The 25,029-nt window shown below is 46.1% G+C and overlaps 1 protein-coding gene across 1 annotated transcript in view; it reads right to left on the reverse strand.

The window, feature by feature from the left end:
• Positions 1 to 398: 398 nt before the first annotated feature.
• Positions 399 to 25,029, reverse strand: part of VIPR1 (vasoactive intestinal peptide receptor 1) — a 116,950-nt gene continuing 92,319 nt past the window's right edge. The window contains exons 7-13 of the mRNA XM_080974179.1: positions 21,548 to 21,701; positions 20,846 to 20,906; positions 18,451 to 18,517; positions 17,450 to 17,541; positions 11,705 to 11,837; positions 10,440 to 10,481; positions 399 to 6,062 (exon numbers count right to left, since the gene is read on the reverse strand). Coding sequence (XP_080830305.1) covers positions 5,871 to 6,062; positions 10,440 to 10,481; positions 11,705 to 11,837; positions 17,450 to 17,541; positions 18,451 to 18,517; positions 20,846 to 20,906; positions 21,548 to 21,701 — 741 coding nt within the window. The 3' untranslated portion in view covers positions 399 to 5,870. The remainder of the gene's footprint in view (positions 6,063 to 10,439; positions 10,482 to 11,704; positions 11,838 to 17,449; positions 17,542 to 18,450; positions 18,518 to 20,845; positions 20,907 to 21,547; positions 21,702 to 25,029) is intronic.

A 25,029-nucleotide genomic window follows, 5' to 3' on the forward strand; every position in this document is an offset into this window, starting at 1 on the left:
CCAGGAGCCAATTGAGCCACTAGCATTGTATGTTGCAGATTTGAGGAACTTAAAACAGAAAGCAAATGGAAAGGCACATTCTGAACCCATTAAAGATGAGTAACCTTGAGGAATTTAGCAAATGCAAGCCAATTTTCAGCTGGCTGTTTGAATGCAAGCTGCTTTAATTCAGGGATGGCTATAGCGCAGGCAGGGATTCCCAAACTTTTTTCAAAGAGGGCCGGATTTGGTGAAGAGAACATGCATGGGGGCCGAAGTTTACCGATTGAAGTTTACCCCAGAGTTGCTGAGCTTTTTTAAGGATTGGAGTTACTGATTTAGGATTTTACCCCAGGATATACTGCCACAGGGGCTGGATTAAATCGACCGTCGGGCTGGATTAATAATAATAATAATAATAATAATAATAATAAAAATAAATTTTATTATTTATACCCCGCCCTCCTCGGCCACAGCTGGGCTGAGGGCAGCTAACAACAGTAAAATTACAGTAAAAACATAATGGGGGGGGGGGAAGAAACCAATTTAAAATACAGGTTAAAATACAATTTAAAATGCAGCCTCATCAAGACCATAAGGGGAAGGAAACATAAGGGTCAGACTGAGTCTAAACCAAAGGCCAGGCGGAACAACTCTGTCTTGCAGGCCCTGCGGAAAGATGTCAAGTTCCGCAGGGCCCTGGTCTCCTGTGATAGAGTGTTCCACCAAGTCGGGGCCAGTACTGAAAAGGCCCTGGCCCTAGTTGAGACCAATCTAACCACCTTGCGACCTGGGACCTCCAAAATGTTGTCATTTGTGGACCTTAAGGTCCCCCGCGGGGCATACTAGGAGAGGTGGTCCTGTAGGTACGTGGGTCCTAGGCCGCAAAGGGCTTTAAAGGTCAAAACCAGCCCCCGAAACGGACTTATGCCTGCTATAGCGGGAGGCATCGGAGAGGATGTTTGCAGGACATTAGAGAGCAGTCCTCTAGGTTTGCCTGTCAGAATCAGCCCCACTGCCAGCAGAACCCCCTCTTGCTGCTGAGAGGAAGGTGGTCTGGGGCATGGCTTTGACTCTCGGCTTCCAAGCAGCAACGCTTTGCAGAATGCCCAAGGTCCTGCCGATTTCGGTGAGAGCCGGGGTGTCCCAGCTGTGGAAGTGGTACTGAGTGGGTTGGGGTGCGGGGTGGAAAGGGAAGGGAGGAGACAGCCATTCCCATCTTCTTTCAGGTGGCAAAATGAGACGAGCCACCGCTGTTCCATACGGCAGGGATGGGGATGAATTAGTTCACTTTGCATTTAAGGTAAACCTACCTAACAAGGTCCGTATAGTTAAAGCTATGGTTTTCCTAGTAGTGATGTATGGAAGTGAGAGCTGGACCATAAAGAAGGCTGATTGCCAAAGAATGGATGCTTTTGCATTATGGCGCTGGAGGAAACTCTTGAGAGTCCCATGGACTGCAAGAAGATCAAACCTCTCCATTCTTAAAGAAATCAGCCCTGAGTGCTCACTGGAAGGACAGATCCTCCAATACTTCCAATACTGTGGAATTCTAAAATAAAGATAAAATAAATAAATGAAGAAAAATAAAAGAAAGAATCACCAAGTGATGTGGGTGAATTGAGCAGAAGTTTGGAACGATAGTAACTGTGGTCTTTGGAACTCCCTGCCCATTGATTTTAGGCAGGCGCCTTCCCTGAGCTGCTTTCGGCAGCTGCTAAATCTTTTTCCTTGTTTGCCTCCCCAGATACGTAAAGCTGACATGTATTTGGGAGATGGAATTTCATTTTATGACATCTGTTTTTAACTGCTAAATGGACGGAGGCGGCAACGCCTCTAAGTACCAGCTGCCGGAAAACCAGGTGGTTGAATGCTGCTTTTGTGCTCGAATCCTGCTCTCTTGCTTCCCACAGGTATCTGGTTGGCCCCTGTGAGAACGGGCCATTGACCTGACTCAGCAGGTCCTTCTTATTTGTGTGGGTCCTGTAGGAGAGGCCGTGTCCATCGCCCTCTGTTGTGATTTAGCCAAGGCCCGATGGGATCGAAAAAAGAGAGTTTTGCCACAGCCTTGAGGTAGGCTGTTGTGCTGGTCCGGGGGGGGGGTTACCGTGTAGCGTGGTCTGAGTCCGGTCCTGGGTCAAGGGTCTGGAGGCTGACCATCAGGGGCGAAGCGGGATCCAAGGCAAGGAGCCGGGCATGGTCAGGAACTCCAGAAGAGCAGGTCAGGGTGCAGGCAGGAACAGGTTACCAACGATGTTGCTCCCGCAACCTGGGACTGGGCTGACTGGCCTTTATCTCCTCTGGGGCATAGGGCAGTCCCGGCCCACAGGTGACCCGCCTCTCCTGGCCTGAAGGCGAGCACTCCTCCTGCAGGAACTTAGTTCCCTCCGCCTCTCTGCCCTGAGCCTCTGCAGCTCTGGAGAGACTGGAGGGTTACTGGACCCAGAGGCAACCTCACCTTCCCCTGACAGGGCTGGGAGAGGAGCACCTGCAGGCAATGGTTCCTCCATCACCTCCGGAGCCAGAGCAGATTCAGCTGGTGTCTGCTCCTGAGGATCCAGCACAGGTGAGGACCCTTCAGGCTCAGGCCCCAGCCCCGGCTCAGCCTGCCCTGGAGGCGGGGACTCCTGTGCAGGCTGGGATTCCTCCGGTTCAGCCTCTGAATCAGATTCCCAGGCCATCAAAACTGTTTTCACTGCCAGGCATGAACTTTCAGCTCCATTGGTTAGTAGCAAAAGGAGATTAACCAAAGCAAGCGGAGGCAGCTGCCACCTGTTCATCTGCAGAAGATGATCCTTGTTTCTTTTCTTGGATTTTATTGACTTTAGTTCCTTGGAAACTGGGCCCCTTGGTATAAATTCTCAATCAGGCAAAGGGTTAGAGATGGGTTGTTCTTATTATTTTTCTTTTGACTTCCTTTATCCTGTATCTGTCCTCCTTATTTACTTCTTCTAAGCTGTTTCCTTTATGAATAATTATTAAGATTTTTCTAATTATAACTTTTATAGTCTTTTATTTGGTTGTTTGTCTTGTTGTATGTTATGCTTACTGTATGTTATGTTCACGTTTAATGAGGGTGGATTTCTGTATTGGGGGGCGGGTGGGGGGTTTATGTTATGTTGTAAATAAAATTTCTAATAAAAAGTTATTAAAAAATAATAAAATAAAATAATTATTATTTTTCTTTTGAAAACAACACAGCCCAGCTACAGCCTCTCTATGGACTGCGCCATTAAAATGGGATTTATTTCTGAGTCCCCTATAAACATCTTGTGGAAGTTCGCTTTCTTTTCTTAAATGATGAGTTGATTTCCCCCCCTAAGCATCTAGTGATGAGCCAGGGCTGAGGTGAGGAACCTCAGGGCTGGCGAGAAGCATAATGTGGCACTCCAGTTCTCCTTCTGTGGCCCATGGGACTTTTTCCAGTCCGCATCTCCTATCCCCAGTCCACACCTCAAACTGGTCCAGTTCTTCCACCTCCCCCTGTGCTTTTGGCATGCCTGAATGTGTCCTTGGACAGGGTTAGGGTACCTTGCTTGCCTGGGTGGTGTAAAGGACAGAGCGATGGGTCCAGGTGTATGTCGAAGCTCCTGCCTATTACTGTACAAAGCTAGGAATCATGCCAGTTGTCCCACCTACTCTACCCACCCTGGGAGGCCGCCCATGAAAGAAAATTGCCCCCCAGGCTGGAAACCCCCCCCATTCCTGCTCTTCGTCTATCAACAGAAGGCTCTCCTCTCATTTCCCATAGATGGGGAAGTGAGCTGGACGCCATTTTGAATCAAGATGGTGGAGCGAATCTTTCAAAGTCATACCGATTTTTTTAGTTTCTTGGAATTCCTCAGCAAGGCTGGATACGAGGTGGCTAGGGGTGCATAAATGCTTTGCAGTAGCCGTACGGTGGTACCTCGGGTTAAGAACTTAATTCGTTCTGGAGGTCCATCCTTAACCTGAAACTGTTCTTAACCTGAGGTACCACTTTAGCTAATGGGGCCTTCTGCTGCCGGAGCACAATTTATGTTCTCATCCTGAAGCAAAGTTCTTAACCTGAGGTACTATTTCTGGGTTAGGGGAGTCTGTAACCTGAAGCGTCTGTAACCTGAAGCGTTTGTAACCCGAGGTACCACTGTACTGGGAAGAGTCTGGTTCCCACTTTCCTATAAGTAGAGTTTAAGCACAGCACTTTTTTCCCCTTACCGGTTTATTATTTCCTCAACGCAATGGCAGCCACAAATGAAGAGATTCCTCCTCCCTTACCAACCCCACCATTTTGAAATGGAAAAGAAGAGACACCTTCAAGATGAACCATTGAAAGGCTAAGGATCCAAACTATTTACAGTTCCAAGTCTGGCGAAATAAATAACACGCAGTCAAAGTTCGTAAGGAACAAGGCAGACTTCGTGTCTGCACTGGCCAAGAGGATATGGTGACGATCGTCACACTGAGAAATGGTCGTTGGTGGAAAGAGGGAGGGCTTCTGCGCGCACACAGTCTGTGCTGCTTTCTGAAGAGCAGGCCCAGAAAGTTCCTGAATATTTACAAGAGGGCGGAATTAAGAACTCTGGCACCTCAAGGGGAAGCAGCCAAGGGCAGGATGATCGTCGAACAAGCTGGTCTTCTCCCTGCTTTCCATCTGAACCACGCGCATAACAGGCTCCCGAACTGAGAGTCCATGAGTTATCAAGAGCGCACAAGTCTCATTCCCCCTTGCACGCTTTCTGTCCTTTTCAGAACCCACAGGGTTTGTTGAATGGAGGTAACATGAAAACAGAGGTCCTTCCACTAGCTTGTAGCATCTGGGTATGCGTCAACAGACCCTGGCAGTGGAGTCTCCCTGTCCGAGCTGCTCAGAAGACCCCCTGGGGATGTCACCACCCAGCCTAGAAAGGGCAAGCCTAGTTAGGAAGGGCATATTATTCACCCATCCCAGGTCAAAGAACCTGGTGAATCGTCTTTTCTCCAACCAGCAGCTGCTCCCAACACCAAGAAATGGAACATCTCTCCTTTCTTTTTTTGATGGGAGGGATTGCTTGATGGTTGAAGGTGGGGAGAGAGCGCATGAGATGTAACTGATTCAAAAGCAGTGTGCAAACCACTGCTTGTCACTTCAGGAGGGGCCACAGCTTACTGGGAGCACTTGTGCTCTGCATGCAGAAAATCAATCCCTGGTATCTCCAGTTGAAAGTGCCTCTAGGCAGCAGAGCCCAGAGAGCCTCTTGCTGAGACCCTGAAGGGTTGGCAATTATTGCACTTCCTGGACCGATGGTTTCCTTCCCCAAACAGAATAGAAGACAACCTTTTCCAGGAGTGCCTTTGGGGACCCAGTTAAAGCTTCAGATATATAACCAACAGAGCATTCAGGATGATCCCATGCTGTCTCTGGAGTTGAGATGGCCTTCTGGCTTCTGAAGTTTATCCGGAGAGAGAGGCTTAGTCGGCTGCGTCATGTCCAGGGAGCATCTCTCTGATCAAATGATTCCTTCTCTCCCACGAAAGATCTTGGTAGATGGGGTCACAACACCTGCTCCTTTCCCCCATTGGCTCATTCTGCACCTGTTGGTTCAGAGCTGCAAAGGCGGGCTCTCTCTTATCCACCATGCACTGAGATTCCGCTGCATTCACAAGCGCTCCAACAACACCCAGAACTTAAAGACTTGAGAAGAACCAAAGGGAGACTCCACCACCCAACCAGGCCTCTTCTCATCCTTCTGCTATTCCAGTGTTTTGTCCTGCTTTGGTTGACAGAAGAATGTTCTGTCTTTAAAAAAATAATGCACACACACAACTTCACACCTGGCCCCCTTAATCCAAAGTCCTGGCTGGCACCATCTTTCCTCTCCCATTGCTTTGTGTCCCACCCATTTGGTCCCTCGGTCATTCCCGTCAGGGTCTCAAACCAGAGACAAGTCGGCTTGGAAGCTGGAGCAGCGCCTGCTCTTGGGGCTGCACTTGGTCAGCATGGAGATTTGGGTGCTGAAGTTGGTCCCGTTGCTGCCCATGGAGGGGTGGTGATATTTCATGTCGGAGCCCAGGAATCTCTCCATGTGCCACCTTCGCCACTTCCGCTTCAGCTCGGCTTGGACCTAAAGAAGGGAGCAAGGAAAGGGAGAGGGCAGATGAACTAGGGAAGGGAGAAGGAAGGAGGTCTTCTGGATTTGTGGATGTGCTTCGTGGTGAAGGGACAGGTTACCCAAACCTGAATGTGCAGCTCCCAAACCTGAATGTGCAGCTACCTGAACCAGGCCTCAATAACTCCCAAATTCCTTCTTCAAGGATCCATTAGCTAAAATCCATTAACTTGAGCTGTATAAAACAGGACCCAGCTGTGCAAACAAAGCCGTCTCCTTTATCAGTCCATGAAGGCTTAATGATGGATGGCCTTGTCAGTTCCGAGTGGAGACGGGATGGCAGATCTGGGGCTTATCTTGTAGGCTGTAAATATTCTGACCACTCTGACGCACAGACCTTGCAAGACAATAATAAACTCTTTCTCTGACCCAACCTCGGTGTCTGATTGACTCCTTCCTCCCTCCCGGGAGCAACACAGACCCAGCCAATGGGAAAGGTCTGAAAGGCTACAGTGGAGCTCTTCTAGGCTGAGAGCCAGAGTGGTGTGGCGGGTCAAGGGCTGGACCAGGACTTGGAAGACTGGGGTTCGAGTCCCCAATCACCCATGAAGGTCACAGGGTGACCTTGGGGGCCAGTTGCTGCCTCTCAGCTTAATCTACCTCACAGGGTTGTTGCTCCTTGAGCTCCTTGCAGAAAAAGGTGGGATACAAATGCAATTGATAAAACAAATACAGCCGTACCTTGGTTTTCGAACAGCTTAGTTCTTGAACGTTTTGGCTCCTGAACGCCACAAACCCAGAAGTGACTGTTCCGGTTTGTGAACTATTTCCCCCCCCCCCCAATTTTTTAAATTAATTTTCCAAATTTAGAACAAATACAACACAACAGAAAAACAAAATGTATAAAAAGAACAAACAAGCATATAAGATTTCTTCCAATCAAAAATCCAAATTAATTTCCATTATTAAATGACTTCCTCGAATCCTTCCTAACTGATTTTCATTCAATCTCATTTTAGCAATTTCCCAATATTCACTTTCTAATATAATTAACTAGTTCAAATTACTAACTTCCTTTCTTTACATCGTAATCTCAATCCATAGTATTATACAATTCAACATACTTAAATCCTAAGCCAATTTAGTACTTGCAAGTCCTTCCACTTATGTGGTTTGCGAACTATTTTTGGAAGCCAAATGTCCGATGGGGCTTCTGAATGACTGCAGGAGCTTTCTGCAGACAATCAGAAGCTGCGCTTTGGTTTCTGAACGTTTTGGAAGTCGAAGGGACTTCTGGAACGGATTCCGTTCGACTTCCAACGTACGACTGTAATTGCATTCATCATGGGGATGATGGAAATCCTTGCTGCATTTTGCAGCCATGGGAATCCAGCTTACCACAAATTGCATTTCACCACCCAAAATATCTGTCTTTCTCTAAATCTCCAGCCCTTCCTTCCTTCCTTCCTTCCTTCCTTCCTTCCTTCCTTCCTTCCTTCCTTCCTCTCTCCCCCCCCCTCTCATTCCCTCTTTTTTTCTTTATTACTTTTTCATCCCCCCACACTCTTTTCTTCTTTCTTTTTCTACATTACTTACTTTCCTTCTTTCCTCCTTTCTAAATATATCCTGCCCTTCATCTGAAGGCTCCAGGGCAAGTTACAGCAATAGGTAAATAAAACCGTCAATAATAAAAGAGAGATTTAAAACCAGCAAAATAATAGTGTTTTTTGTTTTTTTAAAAGAATACCTATTAGTTTTCTGCAGTCTTCTGCCAGGCTTTCAAATGTAGACTGCAGAAAACTGACAGGTATTTCTTTTTTTAAAAAAAATCTATTATTTTGCTGGTTTTAAATCTCTCCTTTATTTGCTGGTTCTAAATCTCTCTTTTATTATTGATTCTTTTATTTGCCTATTGCTGTAACTTGCCCTGGGGCCTTCAGACAAAGGGCAGGATAGAAGTAGAGGCCTCTTAAGCCATGGAGTAAAGGCAGGGGAACTTGCTCAATGATGGAGAGTATTCATTAAGAGAGGGGGTTTAAAACACCCAACGGATTTTTTGAAGCAGAAGGGGAAATGGCATAGCAGTGCCCAAACTAGCAGTTCAGTTGAGGGAGCAGCTGCCATGTGGCTCATCCCCTCTTCTGAACAGTTTCCATTCAAGATGCTAATTTTAAGCACAATAAACCCTATTGGGGTATTCACTCAAACAGTTAAGAATTGAAGTTTTGGGGGGACAGGCAGGTGTGGAGTATGTCAGGAGCTCGTCCTACTCTTGAGTAGGACCCTGGCAGAGACACATGCCCGACTGGCATGTCTCTCCCTCCTGGTCGATCATTCGGGAGCTTCAAAAGCTTTCTTCTGCCCGAACATCACAGCGACCGATGCCAACAGACACCGGCACACTTAGGGATCCACAGAGTCTTCGCAGCTTGTGTAACAGACCTCAGCAACTCAGCATTTTGGCTAATCTCCACATACAGAGCACTGCAACATGGCTCCCTCTCTCTCTAGCATCAGACAGCAAAGAGAAAAAGAACAAAGGACAATAGTCCCACTTCACAGAACACAGTAACACAAACATCCTGTCTCTGTCACTTCCCACTCTGTGGAGTCAAAACTTACACCGTCATGTGATAGACAAAAATCCCATGACTGCATTCACAGAGCAGGAATTCCAGCAGAGGACTCCCTGGTCCTGAATGGGGTAACTGTGCCCCTGAAGGACCAGGTGCGCAGCCTGGGAGTCATTCTGGACTCACAGTTGTCCATGGAGATGCAGGTCAGTTCTGTGTCCAGGGCAGCTGTTTATCAGCTCCATCTGGTACGCAGGGTGAGACCCTACCTGCCCATAGACTGTCTTGCCAGAGTGGTGCATGCTCTAGTTATCTCCCGCTTGGACTACTGCAATGCGCTCTACATGGGGCTACCTTTGAAGGTGACTCAGAAACTACAATTAATCCAGAATGCAGCAGCTAGACAGGTGACTGGGGATGGCCACAGAGACCACATAACACCAGTCCTGAAAGACCTACATTGGCTCCCAGTACGTTTCTGAGCACAATTCAAAGTGTTGGTGCTGACCTTTAAAGCCCTAAATGGCCTCGGCCCAGTATACCTGAAGGAGCGTCTCCACCCCCATTGTTCAGCCCGGACACTGAGGTCCAGAGCCAAGGGCCTTCTGGCGGTTCCCTCACTGAGAGAAGCCAAGTTACAGGGAACCAGGCAGAGGGCCTTCTCGGTGGTGGCACGTGCCCTGTGGAACGCCCTCCCATCAGATGTCAAGGAAATAAACAACTATCTGACTTTTAGAAGACACCTGAAGGCAGCCCTGTTTAGGGAAGTTTTTAATGTTTGATGTTTTATTATGTTAATATTCTGTTGGGAGATGCTGAGAGTGGCTGGGGAAACCCTGCCAGATGGGTGGGGTATTATTATTAATAATAATAATAATAATAATAATAATAATTGCACAGGGGATAAGCTGGGGCAGCATCTGACAGCCCTGCCCCACTGAACATCTCCATATCCATGCATTAGGAGGAACGTCAGTAGAGGGGAACCTGATGTATGCAGGTAAGTCTCCTCTAACATATAGAACCCTGAATGAACAGCTGGCCTGAGTTCCAGTTCATATGGGAGCCTCTGTGTGTGTTTAGCAGAAATATCTCACTATTGAAGGCCTCCCCAATGTTTGGAGAGTGGAGGCCAGCAGGTGCAACTCCTCCTCCTCCATCATGCAATTCTTAATCTTGGGAGTGAACACACAATAGGGCTCATGTGACTTTAAGAACTGCTGCCTGGGTTTGCTTATTTTCTTCTTCCCTCCTCCTCCCTTTTTCCTTCTGTGCTGTGCCTTTTAGATCATAAATCTACAGGCATGGGCTTGTTTTGTTTTAAATCTGTGTATAGCATCCAGTAAATTCTAGGCACTTTTACGAAACAACAGCAATGTTGCTCTCATTTGGTCTATGTTCCTTGTTCTGTGAAACTAAATTTTTTTAAACGAACCACATATCAAAAGACAGCAGTAATTATTAAAAGTCCTCAGAGGTTTGGAGAGCCATTGCAACCTGTCTCAGTGGCTCATTGGGGGTTGGGATTCCCTTGTAGTGATCAATATCTGACCTCAGTTTGGCTTTGGCTCTCGTGTATATTTCGTTCCAACATCTGAGAAATACTTATTTTTCCATTGTTAAACGATGCGTCATAATTTGTTAAACTCTGCATTATGCATTGCGGTGCAAGAATAAGGAGCAAATTCAATTAAATTTGATCGATGAATTAGTTGGCGGAGCAGCAAGAAGGCAGGTCATTAATGAACTAAACGTTATTTAATCGCTTGGCAGCCCCAGTAATGCTTGTTCCTTTTGCAAATATCATGGCTGATCTTACCTCTCCATTGAGGAAGCAGTACAAGACAGCCACCACAAAGCCCTAGAAAAGGGGGAATAGAAAAGAAGAGACAACATAGATTTTTATTTCGTTGTCTTTGTTTTAAGGACATATTTAAATGTGTAGCCTCACCCCCACATCCCAAAGGCTAGGGAAGAGTTTGTATCAACCCCAATGGAACATTCCGTTCAAACTCTTCCCAGACAAGAGAGAAAGAGCAAAAAAAGTCAAAGTTTTATCTCAAGAACAGAGCAGAATCTCTTGCTTAATATAAGCACAAACATGAGTTTTCTAAGTGGATCGCTACTGGATCACCCCAGCAATACCCACAAAGACATCCAATCTTGGGCATTGTGCATAGCTGTCAAGCGTCCCTTATTTGGAGGGACAGTCCCTTATCCCAGCGCCATGTCCCACTGCTGTCCCTTATTGATGATGTCCCTTAAATAAGCTACTGAAGGTAATGGAGCCCTTTCTATGTCTAGCTGTGCTTTGTCAAAAACAAATTGTTGCTGTTTTTTTGTGTTGAATATATGCTATATGGTAATTTATGGACCTAATAGGTATCTAAAGCCATTTGCACGGAACAAAATATGTATTTTATCAAAGTAATTGTTGATCCCTTATTTTGGCTGCTGATCCCTTATTTTTGAGGCTGCTGATCCCTTACTTTCAAATCTGTAAGTTGACAGCTATGGCATTGTGGGAGATACAAAATGGCGGCCAGGATGACAACTGCTGATGCAGATGCAGTAAAAAATATATCTTAGAATAAAGAAGAAGCTATTTTGTTGCTAATTGTGAGATCTCTTCCACAAGAGACATGGTGAAAAATTCCCCTCCATGAAAATAATGCAAAAAATTCTCACTTCCGCATATCACCAATCCTGCTAACCATCTTCTTCCCCAATTCACAGTTGCAAGAGACTGGTCTAGGGGGCACCACTGGAAATGGTTTCCCATAACGGGCATTTGGTTGACCACTATGGTAAGTGAGTCGCTAGACCAGACAGGCCTTTCTTAAGACTGTGCCCCAGAATCCCCTGCAAAGCGTCATGGTTCTGTGGCAGACAGTAAGCTGATAAGGACATTGGAAAGCCACTGTCCCACACTGAGGCCACACTAAGCAGAAGGAGGAGGTGAAGGAAACAGCCAAAGGGACCCTTGGAGCTCACAGATGTCCAGGTGGGGACAGACACAGAGTATGAATGAAATTGTGATCGTTCCTGTGAGATCCAGCCTTGCAGCAGGGGGAAGTGGCTTACCTGAAAGGATCCCAGCACAAGTTCGAAGACCAGCTTCATCTCCAGCAGCTTTGATTTGTCGGGGAAGAGGGCGAAAATGGTGTAGTGGATGCCGAAGAGCGGGATCAGCAGTAAGGTGGATTTTGCAAGTCTCCTGGCAGGAGGTAGAAGAACACAGAGAGATGGGCGCACAGGATGGAGGAAGACCTGAAGATCTAGAACTGAACTGCATGCCCAGGCTTGCGGAGAGCTGCCCGAAGCCCAGGGTGCGCAGCGACGCGCTCCCCGGACTTCGGACAGCAGGCAGTTGTTCGCAAGCCTGCGGAGCCTGGCAGGAACTCCCACTGGGCTCCGCAGGCTTGTGGATAGCTTCCTGAAGCCTGGAGAATGAGAGGGGTCGGTGCGCATGGAAAGCCTGCATTCGCTCCATAGGACACACACACTTTCCCCCTTCATTTTTGGAGGGGAAAAAGTGCGTCCTATAGAGCGAAAAATACAGTAATCAATATATCCTCTCCTACTATCCACAACATTCCCACAAAGATTCCCCTTCTGCAAGGGATGAGGCCAGAGAGTCAGAGTGGAAGAAGAAGAAGATGACGATTTTGGATTTGATATCCTGCTTTATCGCTACCCTAAGGAGTCTCAAAGCAGCTAACAATCTCCTTTCCCTTCCTCCCCCACACTCTGTGAGGTGAGTGAGGCTGAGAGACTTCAGAAAAGTGTGACTAGCCCAGGGTCACCCTGCAGCTGCATGTGGAGGAGCGAGGAAGTGAACCCGGTTCACCAGATTACAAGTCTACCGCTCTACACTGGCTCTATAAGAGAGAGATCTGCCTTTAGGTCTGGCCCCAGAACACCTCACCAACTAGAAGCAATCCCAGACTGAGCCTTAAGAAGAACTGCAACTCCACCAGAGGGGTTGGCACCATCCTCTGTGAGAAACCACATCCAGGATCATAGAGATGGTAGGGACCCTGTAAGTTATCTAGTCCAACCCCTTGCAATGCAGGAATCTCAGCTAAAGCATCCATGAGAGGTGGCCATCCAACCTCTGCTTCTAAACCTCCAAGGAAGGAGAGTCCGCCACCTTCCGATGGAGTTCGTTCCACTGTCAAACAGAACTTGCTGTCAGAAAGTTCTTCCTAATGTTTAGTCAGCTAAAGGGACAGAGCTTGTCTCAACGGCCACTGATTCGGATGAAGTTTCTGGGCTGGAGTCTTCTAAGTCAGAGGAAGACAATGTGATCTGCTCAGGCCAGAGAGATCTAGGAGAACGTGCTCCATTTTGCACTGGGGTCCCTTGAGCAGTGGGGACATCCAGGGCTGGCTCTGAAAGCAATAACTCCTCTCAGTCCATGGTCTCAGTCCCCCAAAGATGGAGAGCTAGATCATGAGGTCATGCCTGACAGAAAACATTCGATGGGGAGTGGTGCCAACTGTAAGCTCTTCGGGGAAGGGAGCTGATATATATATAGTTTTCATGCTCTTATTACACCCAGAGGTACAATATTGTATCTAAGAGTGCTATAAAAACAACAGACTAACTGCAGGTTAATGCTGGATGTGGAAGGGTGTCGGAAAAATGGCAGCTACACATTTAGCTCCTCATCCATGAATGTACTTTACGTTGTGACTTCACAATATTTTGCGTTTAGCTCAGTCGGTAGAGCCTAGGACACCTTAATATCAGGTCATGGGTTTGAGCACCACACTGGGCAAAAGATTCCTGCATAGCAGGGGGTTGGACTAGATGTCCCTTGTGGTCCCTTCCAGCTCTACAGTTCTATGATTCTATTCTTCCGCCATCTCTTGCTACTTGCGGTCAACGGACTCCAGCCCTCCTTCATAAAACACCTCTCTTCTTCTGTCATTCTGGCAGAACTGGGGCTGAGAATGCGCCTCTATTCTGTTTCTGGCTGAATTATTTGTAGTTCTGAGGATTAACTGAGGACAACTTCCTTCCACCAGCACTACTTAATTTGTAAAGGTGCTTGGCTGATGAATATCTAATGCTGGTCTAGTTAGACTTGCAGAGTTCCCGATGAGCTCTGCTAAAAGAGAGGCATTCGAATCCATTATGACGCTGCCCTGATTGGGGACATCTTTCCATATGCTGATTTAATCAGAGCTCCTTGGAGCAGGGACATCTTGAATTGGAAATGAGAGGAAGCCGCAAATGTTCAGCAGGGCGTAAGAGAAGACAGAGGGGCCAGAATAGTGTAGCCCTGAAGCTGTCAGAAAAGGTTCACGGGGATTGGGGCTCAGATGCAACCGTGATGCTCAAACCATGGCTAAGGGGCTGGATACAGCCCTCTAGGTCCCTCTGTGTGGCTCCTAAGGTAAAGGGACCACTGACCATTAGGTCCAGTCCTGGCCGACTCTGGGGTTGCAGCGCTCATCTCGCTTTATTAGCCGAGGGAGCCGGCGTACAGCTTCCGGGTCATGTGGCCAGCATGACTAAGCTGCTTCTGGCGAACCAGAGCAGCTCACGGAAACGCCGTTTTCCTTCCCGCCGGAGCGGTACCTATTTATCTACTTGCTTTGTGACGTGCTTTCAAACTGCTAGGTTGGCAGGAGCAGGGACCGAGCAACGGGAGCTCACCCCGTTGCAGGGATTCGAACTGCCGACCTTCTGATCGGCAAGTCCTAGGCTCTGTGGTTTAACCCACAGCGCCACCCTGTGTGGCTCCTGGGAGTCTGCAATTCAAAGTGTTGGTGCTGACCTTTAAAGCCCTAAATGGCCTCGGTCCAGTATACCTGAAGGAGCGTCTCCACCTCCATCGTTCTGCCCGGACACTGAGGTCCAATGCTGAGGGCCTTCTGGCAGTTCCCTCGCTGCAAGAAGCCAAGTTACAGGGAACCAAGCAGAGGGCCTTCTCGGTAGTGGCACCTGCCCTGTGGAACGCCCTCCCACCAGATGTCAAAGAGAAAAATAACTACCAAACTTTTAGAAGACATCTGAAGGCAGCCCTGTTTAGGGAAGCTTTTAACGTTTAATAGGTTATTGTATTTTAGTGTTTTGTTGGAAGCTGCCCAGAGTGGCTGGGAAAACCCAGCCAGATGGGTGGGGTATAAATAATAAATTATTATTATTATATATATTATTATTAAGCCCTCATTGGACCTGCACCTGTAACAAGAGCAGAATGCAAAATGAGGTATGACTGTATTGGGGACACTGTTACTGATGCAATAATGTAGCGAACCTCTCAACTCGTCTCTGTGATAACTGACAAAATGAAGCCTCTCTTTTTTTGGCAATAGGAGCTGTCTTCAGACAGCCCACCTCCTTGCCAATATTCTTGATAGCAAGACTCTGAAACAGAACAACACAAACGGCAGCCTGGCAAGGAAACACTCAATGAGCGCGGCGGTTCCCTGATGTCCTCATTTCAGGAACTGTCAATGGATTCCAGGAGCTGCTTACTCTAATTTCTGCAGGTGCGATGGCTTCAGATCAGCCTTGCGCTTCCAGCAAAGTGGCAGAACTCAAGTTTCTGAACAGAAACGTCTTGGCTTCCGCTTCCTGGAAACTTGTTATCAAGTGAAGGTGCAAATGTAAGAAGATCCTTGGTGGATCAGGCCCAAGACCCATCTGGAGCAGCATCCTGTTCTCACAGGGGCCACCAAATTCCTGGGCGAAACCCGCAAGCAGGACGGGGGTACGACAACATTCTCCCCTCCTGTGGTTTCCAGCAACTAGCATACAGAAGCATTGCTCGTCCAAAATGGAGGCAGATCATAGCTGTCATGGCTAGTAGCCACTCAGGGCCGCATTTAGGTTTGATGCGGCCCTAAGCTACTGAAGGTAATGGGGCCCTTTATATGTCCAGCTGTCCTTTGTCAACAACAAACTGTCGCTGTTTTTTGTCTTGAATAGGGACGCGGGTGGCCCTGTGGGTTAAACCACAGAGCCTAGGACTTGCTGATCAGAAGGTCAGCGGTTCGAATCCCCGTAACGGGGTGAGCTCCCGTTGCTCGGTCCCTGCTCCTGCCAACCTAGCAGTTCGAAAGGACGTCAAAGTGAAAGTAGATAAATAGGTACCGCTCTGGCGGGAAGGTAAACGGCATTTCCGTGCGCTGCTCTGGTTCGCCAGAAGCGGCTTAGTCATGCTGGCCACATGACCCGGAAGCTGTACGCCGGATCCCTTGGCCAATAAAGCGAGATGAGCACCGCAACCCCAGAGTCGGCCACGACTGGACCTAATGGTCAGGGGTCCCTTTACCCTTTACCTTTTATATGCTATATGGTAATTTATGGACCTAATAGGTATCTAAAGCCATTTGCACATGCAGAATGTAGGTATCCTATATATAGAAATGAGTAAACCAGTGATATTTTAGGGAGCAGGCTAGCAGGCGGGGCCCATGACTTACATCATAGGAGCCTACACAACACAAAACACTGTTGCTGGATGTAGGTTTTATTTTATTTGTTCTTTATCTTATATTTTGGAAATGTACATCCAGTTGTTTTTCCTTTAAATATTTTTTAGGCCCCCAAGGGAGTGGGGCCCTAAGCTATAGCTTGTTTAGCTTATAAGTAAATCCGGTACTGTAGCCACTGGTATGTTGGTATGTGAGCATCTAATCTTGAGTTTCCATTTCTTTCTGCAGCAGAGTTCCTTTTACAGAAAAGCTTTACTGCATCTTTTACTTCTTTACAACATCAGCAGCATTCCAGCTATCTCTTAGTGAAATTCCCACTATAGGAATACACACAATTTGGTTCTGCTTCTTAGAGTCTTTATTACCCATCTATAAGACGCCCCTGTGTATAAGACGCCCCCTATTTGGGGGGACTCCGGTTTAAGGAAATGGGGGGAGATGGCCCCCGTGTATAAGATGCCCCCAAATTTTGTACATTATTTCTTAGGGGGAAAACCTAGTCTTATACACAGAAAAATACAGTATTTACAAAACTTTACACTGGTCCTAAATAAATAAATAAATAAATAACCCAACATAATTTTTTCCTCTTTTAGCCATCCAGGCCAGAGAGACCTTATGTGACTCATTCACATGCTCATTTACACTGACCCAGACTTAGTCGACCACATGCCCTAATAAGGACACCTGTTGCTGGGGAAATTTTCCGTCACCTAGCAACTTGTTCAAGACCGTTTCCAAGTTTCTTCTTGAATATTCCAACATGGCAGCCCTCTCCTCCATGGATTGGTCTAATTCTCTTTCGAAGCCATCTAAGTTGATAGGACAATGCATTTCTGAGCGCCATTGCTCCATAGCTCAGACTCCATTTTAAACTGGACTAAAGTATGCCTTTGTAACCGGATTGCCATTTTAAGCCTGCCTGAACAAAGTTGCTGCATTTGTTACTCTTCAATGAGTATTCTGAGTGAATAAATATTATTGTTACTTTTTGCAAGGTTGCCTGTGTGATTATTGTTTTGGGGGGGGGGGGGAGGAATATCAGGAGAATCTGGTGAGCCTTAAAGCAACCTGGATTACTTAAACGAAAAGACTAAAACTAGCCTACCAAAGCTTCCCTTTTTAAGCTGCAAAGGGATGCACTGCTGAACTCACAAGGAAGGATAATATCTACTAAATGTACCCTCTCCTAGCATCTATAAACGTCCTTACAGTTGTGAGGATAAAACAGGGAGGGAGGAGAACCATGAATGCCACACTGAGGCTCCTAGGAGGAGATGGAGGATATAAATATTAACAATCTATCTATCTATCTAACCTCAGGAAACACAAAAAAAATATCATTTTTTGAGCTGCAAAGTAAATTCAGACTTACGAATACTGGCTTGTATCATTTCGTCCGACATCTGGAGAGTGAAGTTTCTGAACCAGGATCCGGATGATGCAAATAAAGAGGACGAAATTTATCTGAGGGGGAGAGAAATCGAGAAACAAAATTAGAAAAAGGGGACAGGTAAGTTCCTTATCTGTCAAACGGAGTCAACAGACATGACTAAACTGCCACGGGGTGATAAGGGGTTAGCTCTTGTCCTCTTTGTTACCTTGCCATGTGGCGCGCTAAGATTTTGCCACACATTTGGTGCAGGTGTGTGAGGTAATGTGTGGTAAAACAGTCGTGTGTACGAGCTCGTCGAATGGCCCTGCTTCAGAAGGATTATTTTGCCCGCCACAACTTCATTTTTGGGGTGTACGCCGCATAATCGAGAGACAACAAAGACCAGACACCCCTCAGAGAGGGACAAGGTAAAGCAAGACAGGACGGCAGCCATCTTGGGCCTGACATCAGCCTGCTTGGGACTTTTGTGTTATGACATCCCAAGTATGATGATGTCAAGCCCACAGAGCACAGCTATGCACACGTCGATGCCATGACAGGTCAAGAGCCTTTTCGGTTAGTCAGGAAGTCAGAGGAGATGGAGAAGTACCTAAGGTTAGTGTCCAGGACCCAGAAACCTGCTTGACCACGTGTTGCTTAATGGACCCTCAACAGGGTCTAGCAGAACGTGTCTTAAAATCTGAGCCTAGAACATGTACCTATGTGGCCTAGAACCCCACCCTCCCCTGGCTGAGACAACTGCCTGGAGCAGAACGTCAGCATGAACTGGACTTGTGAAGGATGTGAATCAGAACTGATACATCCGGGTTCTGTTCCTGCTAAGCAAAGCATATTCTTAGCAAAACTCCTTTCTAGAATCCAGTAACAAAACACCGGGGGCGATTTCTGCCTCCTCAGACGCAACAGCGATGCATGAGAAGGCCAGCGAAGGAATGATGGGGGAAAATATATATATATATATATATCCATGGATACATTACCAATATGGAAACCAAAATGGGAGCCTTGATGATCCACCAAAAGGGAGATTCGATTAAGTCCCAACAACTGTAAAGGAATACAAATAGATCAAGAGCTTCTTCTTGGGTACGGAGGAAGTGGTTGAGGAAGTAAATGATACCCTTCAGTTCCAGACAATGTAGAAGGAGGATGTCTGCATCTTAAAGAGGCACACAGAGTTCATGGGACCACAGCTCAGGGGTGGAATCACATGCTGGTATCTCTGCAAAAGCATCTTAGGCCTTCAGCTGAGACCACAGGAAGCTGCTGTCAACTGGAACGGACTATCGTGGGTTAGATGGACCTAGTGGTTTGACTCTGCATGATATATGCTCATGTGCAGCAGTGATGGGGCCCCACAGGAACTGAAAAGGGGCCCCAGACCACAACTAACACTTCCCAATTGCTGCACAATGCAGGGAAAGAGAGGAATACCAGAAGTTGCCATGAGCCCGTCTTGCTCAGTAATGTCTATATTGGGGCCAACGTTGGGGAACCTCAGACCCAGGAGCCAAATGTGGCTCTCCAGGTCTCTTCAAGTGCCCCTCAGGCCTCTCTAGGCCACATCTCATCCTTAGGCAATACCTGAGACCGTGCCCTCTTGCTTGAATGTGACAATACCTCTTGTTTGCCTGGTTTTAGAGCTGTGTGTACTCAGTAAACTCAGGCTTTCACAGGGCTGGAATCTAGCTACAGTCTTACCTTGAAAGTCAGATGGAATCGGTTCCAGAAGTCCATTCGACTTCCAAAACATTCGGAAACCAAAGTGCGGCTTCTGATTGGCTGCAGGAAGCTCCTGCAGCTAATCGGAAGCCACAGAAGCCGCGCCGGACGTTCAGCTTCTGAAAATTGTTCGGAAACTGGAACACTCATTTCCGGGTTTTGATTGTTTGGGAGCCAAAACGTACGAGTTCCAAGGCATTTGGGAACCAAGGTACAACTGTACTGTACAATGCTAAAGGTTGCATCTGTTCCTCCACCCATTTTCTCTTTGGCTCTGTCCACCAGTGGCAAGTGACGCCCAGAATAATAATGGTAACAGTAATTTTTTTATTTGTACCCTGCCCATCTGATTGGGTTGCCCCAGCCACCCTGGGCAGCTTCCAACAAATATAAAAGCATAATAAAACAATAAACATTAAAAACTTCCCTAAACAGGGCTGCCTTCAGATGTCTTCTAAAAGTCAGATAGTTGTTTATCTGTTTGACATCTGATGGGAGGGCATTCCACAGGGCGGGTGCCACCACTGAGAAGGCCCTCTGCCTGGTTCCCTGTAACCTCACTTCTCGCAGTGAGGGAACTGTCAGAAGGCCCTCGGAGCTGGACCTCAGTGTCCAGGCTGAACGATGGGGTGGAGATGCTCCTTCAGGTATACTGGGCCGAGGCCGTTTAGGGCTTCAAAGGTCAGCACCAACATTTTGAATTGTGCTCGGAAACGTACTAGGAGCCAATGTAGGTCTTTCAGGACCGGTCTTATGTGGCCTCGGCGGCCGCTCCCAGCCACCAGTCTAGCTGCAACATTCTGGATTAGTTATGGATTCTGAGTCACCTTCAAAGGTAGCCCCACATAGAGTGCAGTGCTCCCTGTGAGGGAATATGGTCTGAGAATGATTCCCCAATCCTGGAGTTCAGACAGGTTCTTTTCTAGCTGGGGATTGAACCTTGTGCCTTCTACATGCAAAGCAGGTGTCCAACCATTGAGTCACAGTCCTTTCTGAGTAGTGTTGGATAAACACCCTAAACAGGAGACTCGTCCTCATGAAACACCCCCAGTATTTTGGTGCAAATATTTCCTGCTACACACTTTTTTTTGCAAAGCAGTTCTCCCAAATACAATGCATTCTTGTATGTTATTTCCAGGAATAACACTTGACCCTAGTTTATGCATTTTTGTACTTATTAGTTGAGAACGTCATTTGAAAATTCGGAGGAGTGTGGATTTCGAAGGATGGCTGTGCCTCAGTTTGGGTCTTGTTTCAGAAAGTGAAAATTAGGCAGGTTTTCCCTTTAAATGCAAACTGAACTGGATGTATCTATCTTCCTTTGTGACATACTCAGCGCTGTTGTCTAAATACCACTGCCTGAGGTTGCTGCCTCACTCTGCACAATGCCAATTCGGAGCCCGAGAGGGTGCAAGGAAGGAGCGAGACTCGGAAATCAACAAACACTGAAGTTGCCAGCTCTTCTTGGAAAACAGGAACTGAGCATCTCTTCAACACAAACAAAAAGCTGGCAAATGAATGGAGAGAGTCAGTACTTCTGCAGCCCCAGCCTAGGCGTTAAAGCCCAATTTTACCACCTACAGAGCCCTCCTCATCAAGCCAACATTTTCTCCTGACACCAGGAAGCCTTGTGGATGAATTTTGCCTGCTTACCCAACATCCTCAAAGTGGATCCGAGTGATAGTCCAGGCAGAGATAAACAAGCCGGGTGCACCTGCAAGTGAGGATCAGATTTTGATTAGATTTCAAAGTTCTGCTTTCAATCTGAAAGTTGCATTTGTATTACATTTTTCTTTCTTTCTTTCTTTCTTTCTTTCTTTCTTTCTTTCTTTCTTTCTTTCTTTCTCTCTCTCTCTCTCTCTCTCTCTCTCTCTCTCTCTCTCTCTCTCTTTCCTTCCTTCCTTCCTTCCTTCCTTCCTTCCTTCTTTCTTTCTTTCTTTCTTTCTTTCTTTCTTTCTTTCTTTCTTTCTTTCTTTCTTTCTTTCCCTCCTGCCCTTCACCCTAAAGCCCCAGGGTACATTACTACATTTAAAACAACATTAAAAACAATTAAAAACCACTTGGAATATTACAATTTCAATTTGTTTCATTTTTTAGAACTGTTGTTTGATTTCAGCCCTGGATATTCTTGTTCTGGTGTGTTCTTAAATGGTGCTGTATTGCATACATACAAGAAAAAGAAGGAATAAAATAAAAAAGGGATGATGGGAGTTGTAGTCTGGCAACATTGGGGGGTCAGGACAGACGGACTACAGGTCCCTCACCCTCTGCTACGGACTATTTCTGTTCTTGCAAAAACACAGCAACATTTTTCTATATCAGAAAAAAGGCACGCCGACCAAAGAGGTTGCCTACCCCAGCCGATCAGGATGTACCACCAGAAATACTTTTTCTCTGAGAAGAAGGAGATGACCAGAAGCGTGTGAAGGTACAAGCCTTCAACTAGGAGCCAGAAGAAGTTGGCCATGATGCAATACTGGAAGAAGACCATCGCAGCCTTGCAGCCAACCTGAAATGGAAAGATGAGAACGAGAAATTTAACGGGTCGACTGCTTCTGCTTTGTAAGCAAACCTAGGTTAGGGATGTTGAAGCACATAATGAGTCTCTTTCAACATAACCTGACATGCATGGGCTTTTTTTTTGTAGCCCCCCGACATCATGTACCATGCACAAACCCCTTTGTACTTCTGTTGTCCCTTCACAGAATCAAAGAATTGTAGAGTTGGAAGGGACCCTGAGGGTCATCTAGTCCAACCCCTTGCAATGCAGGATTCTCTCTTTTTTTCCAGATGACCTTTATTGAATTTTTAGTTACATACTGTACACACACATACATTATATTTCACATTTGTTCTTGCTCTCCCGAGCTGACTTCCCTCCTTCCTTCTTCTGGCTTCTTTGTGTCCTCTTTGACTTTTCGCATTGTCTTTGTCCATTTTCAATAAGATTGTTCTTCTTCATTTTTTCCATTAAATGTCCGTAAACAAATAAATCTTTCTATATATCCAAATTCTTGTTGTCTGTCTATATTCATTTACAAATATTGTTCAATAGTAGTCCTAATATACATTTTTAATTCATTTTGATATTATTATCTAGTAAACTTCTTGTATTTTCCCGTTATGAGATATCATTTTAATTCTACTGGTTTCCCTATTTCACATCATCTTCTCTCTATATAACATAAATTTCCCCCATTCTTTTTTATATGTTTCATCCCCCTGATGTCGAATTTTTGCTGTTAATTTGGCTATTTCTGCGTACTCCATAACCTTCTACTGCCATTCTTCTATTGTAGGCAATTTTTGCTGTTTCCATGCCTGAGCCAGCAATAACCTTGCCGCCGTTGTTGTGTATAAGAATAGTTTCTGGTCATTCTTGTCAATGTCTTCTCCCACCATTCCCAACAGGAATGACTCTGGTTTTTCCTTTCCTTTTCTTTTTTTGGCCATTTCCTTTTTTATAATATTTTTTATTCATTTTAACATATAAATTATAAAATGTACCACAAAACTTATCACTTATACAATCTTTTTAGATTTCCATCAGCACCTCTGATGATCCACTGTTTTAACCACTTCTTATGCATTTCTTAACTTTATATTGCCTTTACATCTCTTAACAAATCATCCTCCCCCTTGTCCATTTTTACAATACCTCTAATAATACTCCTCCCAAAACTTCTTGCAACCCTACAAACGTCGTCTGTTCTTCACAATTACTTTTCAAATAGTCCGTAAATTTACTCCAGTCTTCCGTGAATTTCTGGTCTCGCCGGTTTCAAATCCTTCCTGTTAGTTTATCTAATTCTGCATAGTCCATTAACTTCATCCTCCATTCTTCAATCGTTGGTAACTCTTCTTGCTTCCATTTTTGGGCCAATAATATTCTTGCTGCTGTTTGCATAGACTCTGGTTTTTTCAAAAACGTACGCAATGCAGGATTCTCAACTATAGCATCCACGACATATGGCCATCTAACCTTTGCTTCAAAACCTCCAAGGAAGGGAGTCCATTCCACTGTCAAACAGCTCTTACCATCACAAAGTTCTTTCTGATGTTTAGTTGGAATCTCCTTTCTTGTAAAAGAGTCAGACTCTTGGCCCATGTAGCCAAGAGTATTGTCTACCCTGAATGGCAACAGCTCTGCAGGATTTTAGGAAGCAGCCTTCCCCTGCTCTACCCGGAGACACCAGGGCCTTTGCTTTATTGCTGAGCTGTGATCCTTCCCCAAGGAAGGACGTAATAGGCTGCGGAGAGAGCTGGATCTCCACTGACCTGTAAAAACGCTATCAAAGGCTACAAAAAAAAGTTATGTAGCTCTCAATGCAATTTCCCATTGCCGACAGATCGCTGCTCTGCAGCGATCTCTGGTGTGACATTTCCATAACACATTTTTAATGCTATAAGCGACTGGTGTAGATTCGCTTACTGGATTTCCCCCGCTGCAGTGCCGAACAAGCAGAGCAGGTCTAAAGGGCAACACAGCAGCCGCCTTTGCACAAATTACCTGGGGGAAACCAGGGGGCAGTTTTTCTCGAGGTGGGTGGGAAACAATCTTGCTTCCATTCTGTTTTCTTTTCCACTTGCTGATGGGAACCGGGCATGACGATACCATCTTCTGCCCAGCACTAGAGAAGTCAAGAGCATGAGATATTGCTGAGCTCATGGGTGCTGGGGGCTGATGCCTTCCAGCAAAGGATGCCTTTTCCTTGCTTGACCCTTCACCCCACCTGCTATTCTTGACTTTCCTTTCCTTTCCTCCCATTTCTGTCTCTCTTCCCTGCTGTTAGCATTTAGATTGCAAGCTTCTAAAAGCAGAGAGCTCCTTTTTTCATTCCTTGCCTGCTTTGCTCTCTAAAGAGTCATCGACGGTGCTGTATTCAGTGACGTCATCAGCAACAAATAACTTGGGGGTTATAAAAGTGCAGCCCCTTTGGGTGGCCCAGTGAAATCGAAAAGGCCAAAAAGGTCTAGTTACATCTCCTCCTGCAGACAAGAATGGCCGTTTCTTAACCTTTGCAGTTTCTAACCCCCTGCAGGAGATTATAGCAAAGCAAGCAAACTCAGAGAACACTGTCCGGGGCACAGAAGGAGGAGATATATTGCAAAACGGCCGGGTTCGCCAGAAATCAAACCGAGAAGCTCTCAGTCTGTGTTTGGCTCAACCGGATTTTCAGATGGCACCAAAGGCAAGAAGTTGTGAGGACATTTGAGGACAGTCACTGGCCATGAGGCAAAGGCTTCTGAGTTGCTGAGGTGGTGCTCATGACATTAACATCTTATCAGAACAGAGCAGAGCCAACTTAACCTCTTCTTTCCCAAGTCCTCCTGCCATCACTGTTGCCACACGATCTTGCATTGTTGATTATAGAGTTGGCCAAAGTTTTAACTACAGAATTGCATCCAGAGGTATACATTCGCTGAACATGGATGTTCCACTAAGGTATCACGTCTGTGCCAACCTTTGAACACCTGCTGAAAGCTTTTCTATTCTGCCAAGCTTCTGCAGGCAATTAAAAATACATCATTCCGCAATGGTTAATTGTTTATGGTTTTTATGGTCTGGTTTTAATGCTTTTATTGCTGTGAACTGTTTCGATATATTCTTTATGACACAGCAGCACACAGATTATTATTTTTATAAATAGATAAATAAAAACTAACAATTATTCACATATGTATCCTGCACAGCATTTTTTCTTTGTTGTTTAGTCATTTAGTTGTGTCTGACTCTTCGTGACTCCATGGACCAGAGCACGCCAGGCATTCCTGTCTTCCACTGCCTCCCGCAGTTTGGTCAAACTCATGTTAGTAGCTTCGAGAACACTGTCCAA

Source organism: Podarcis pityusensis (assembly GCF_964106645.2).
Source record: "Podarcis pityusensis genome assembly, chromosome: 12".
NCBI lineage: Eukaryota > Metazoa > Chordata > Lepidosauria > Squamata > Lacertidae > Podarcis > Podarcis pityusensis.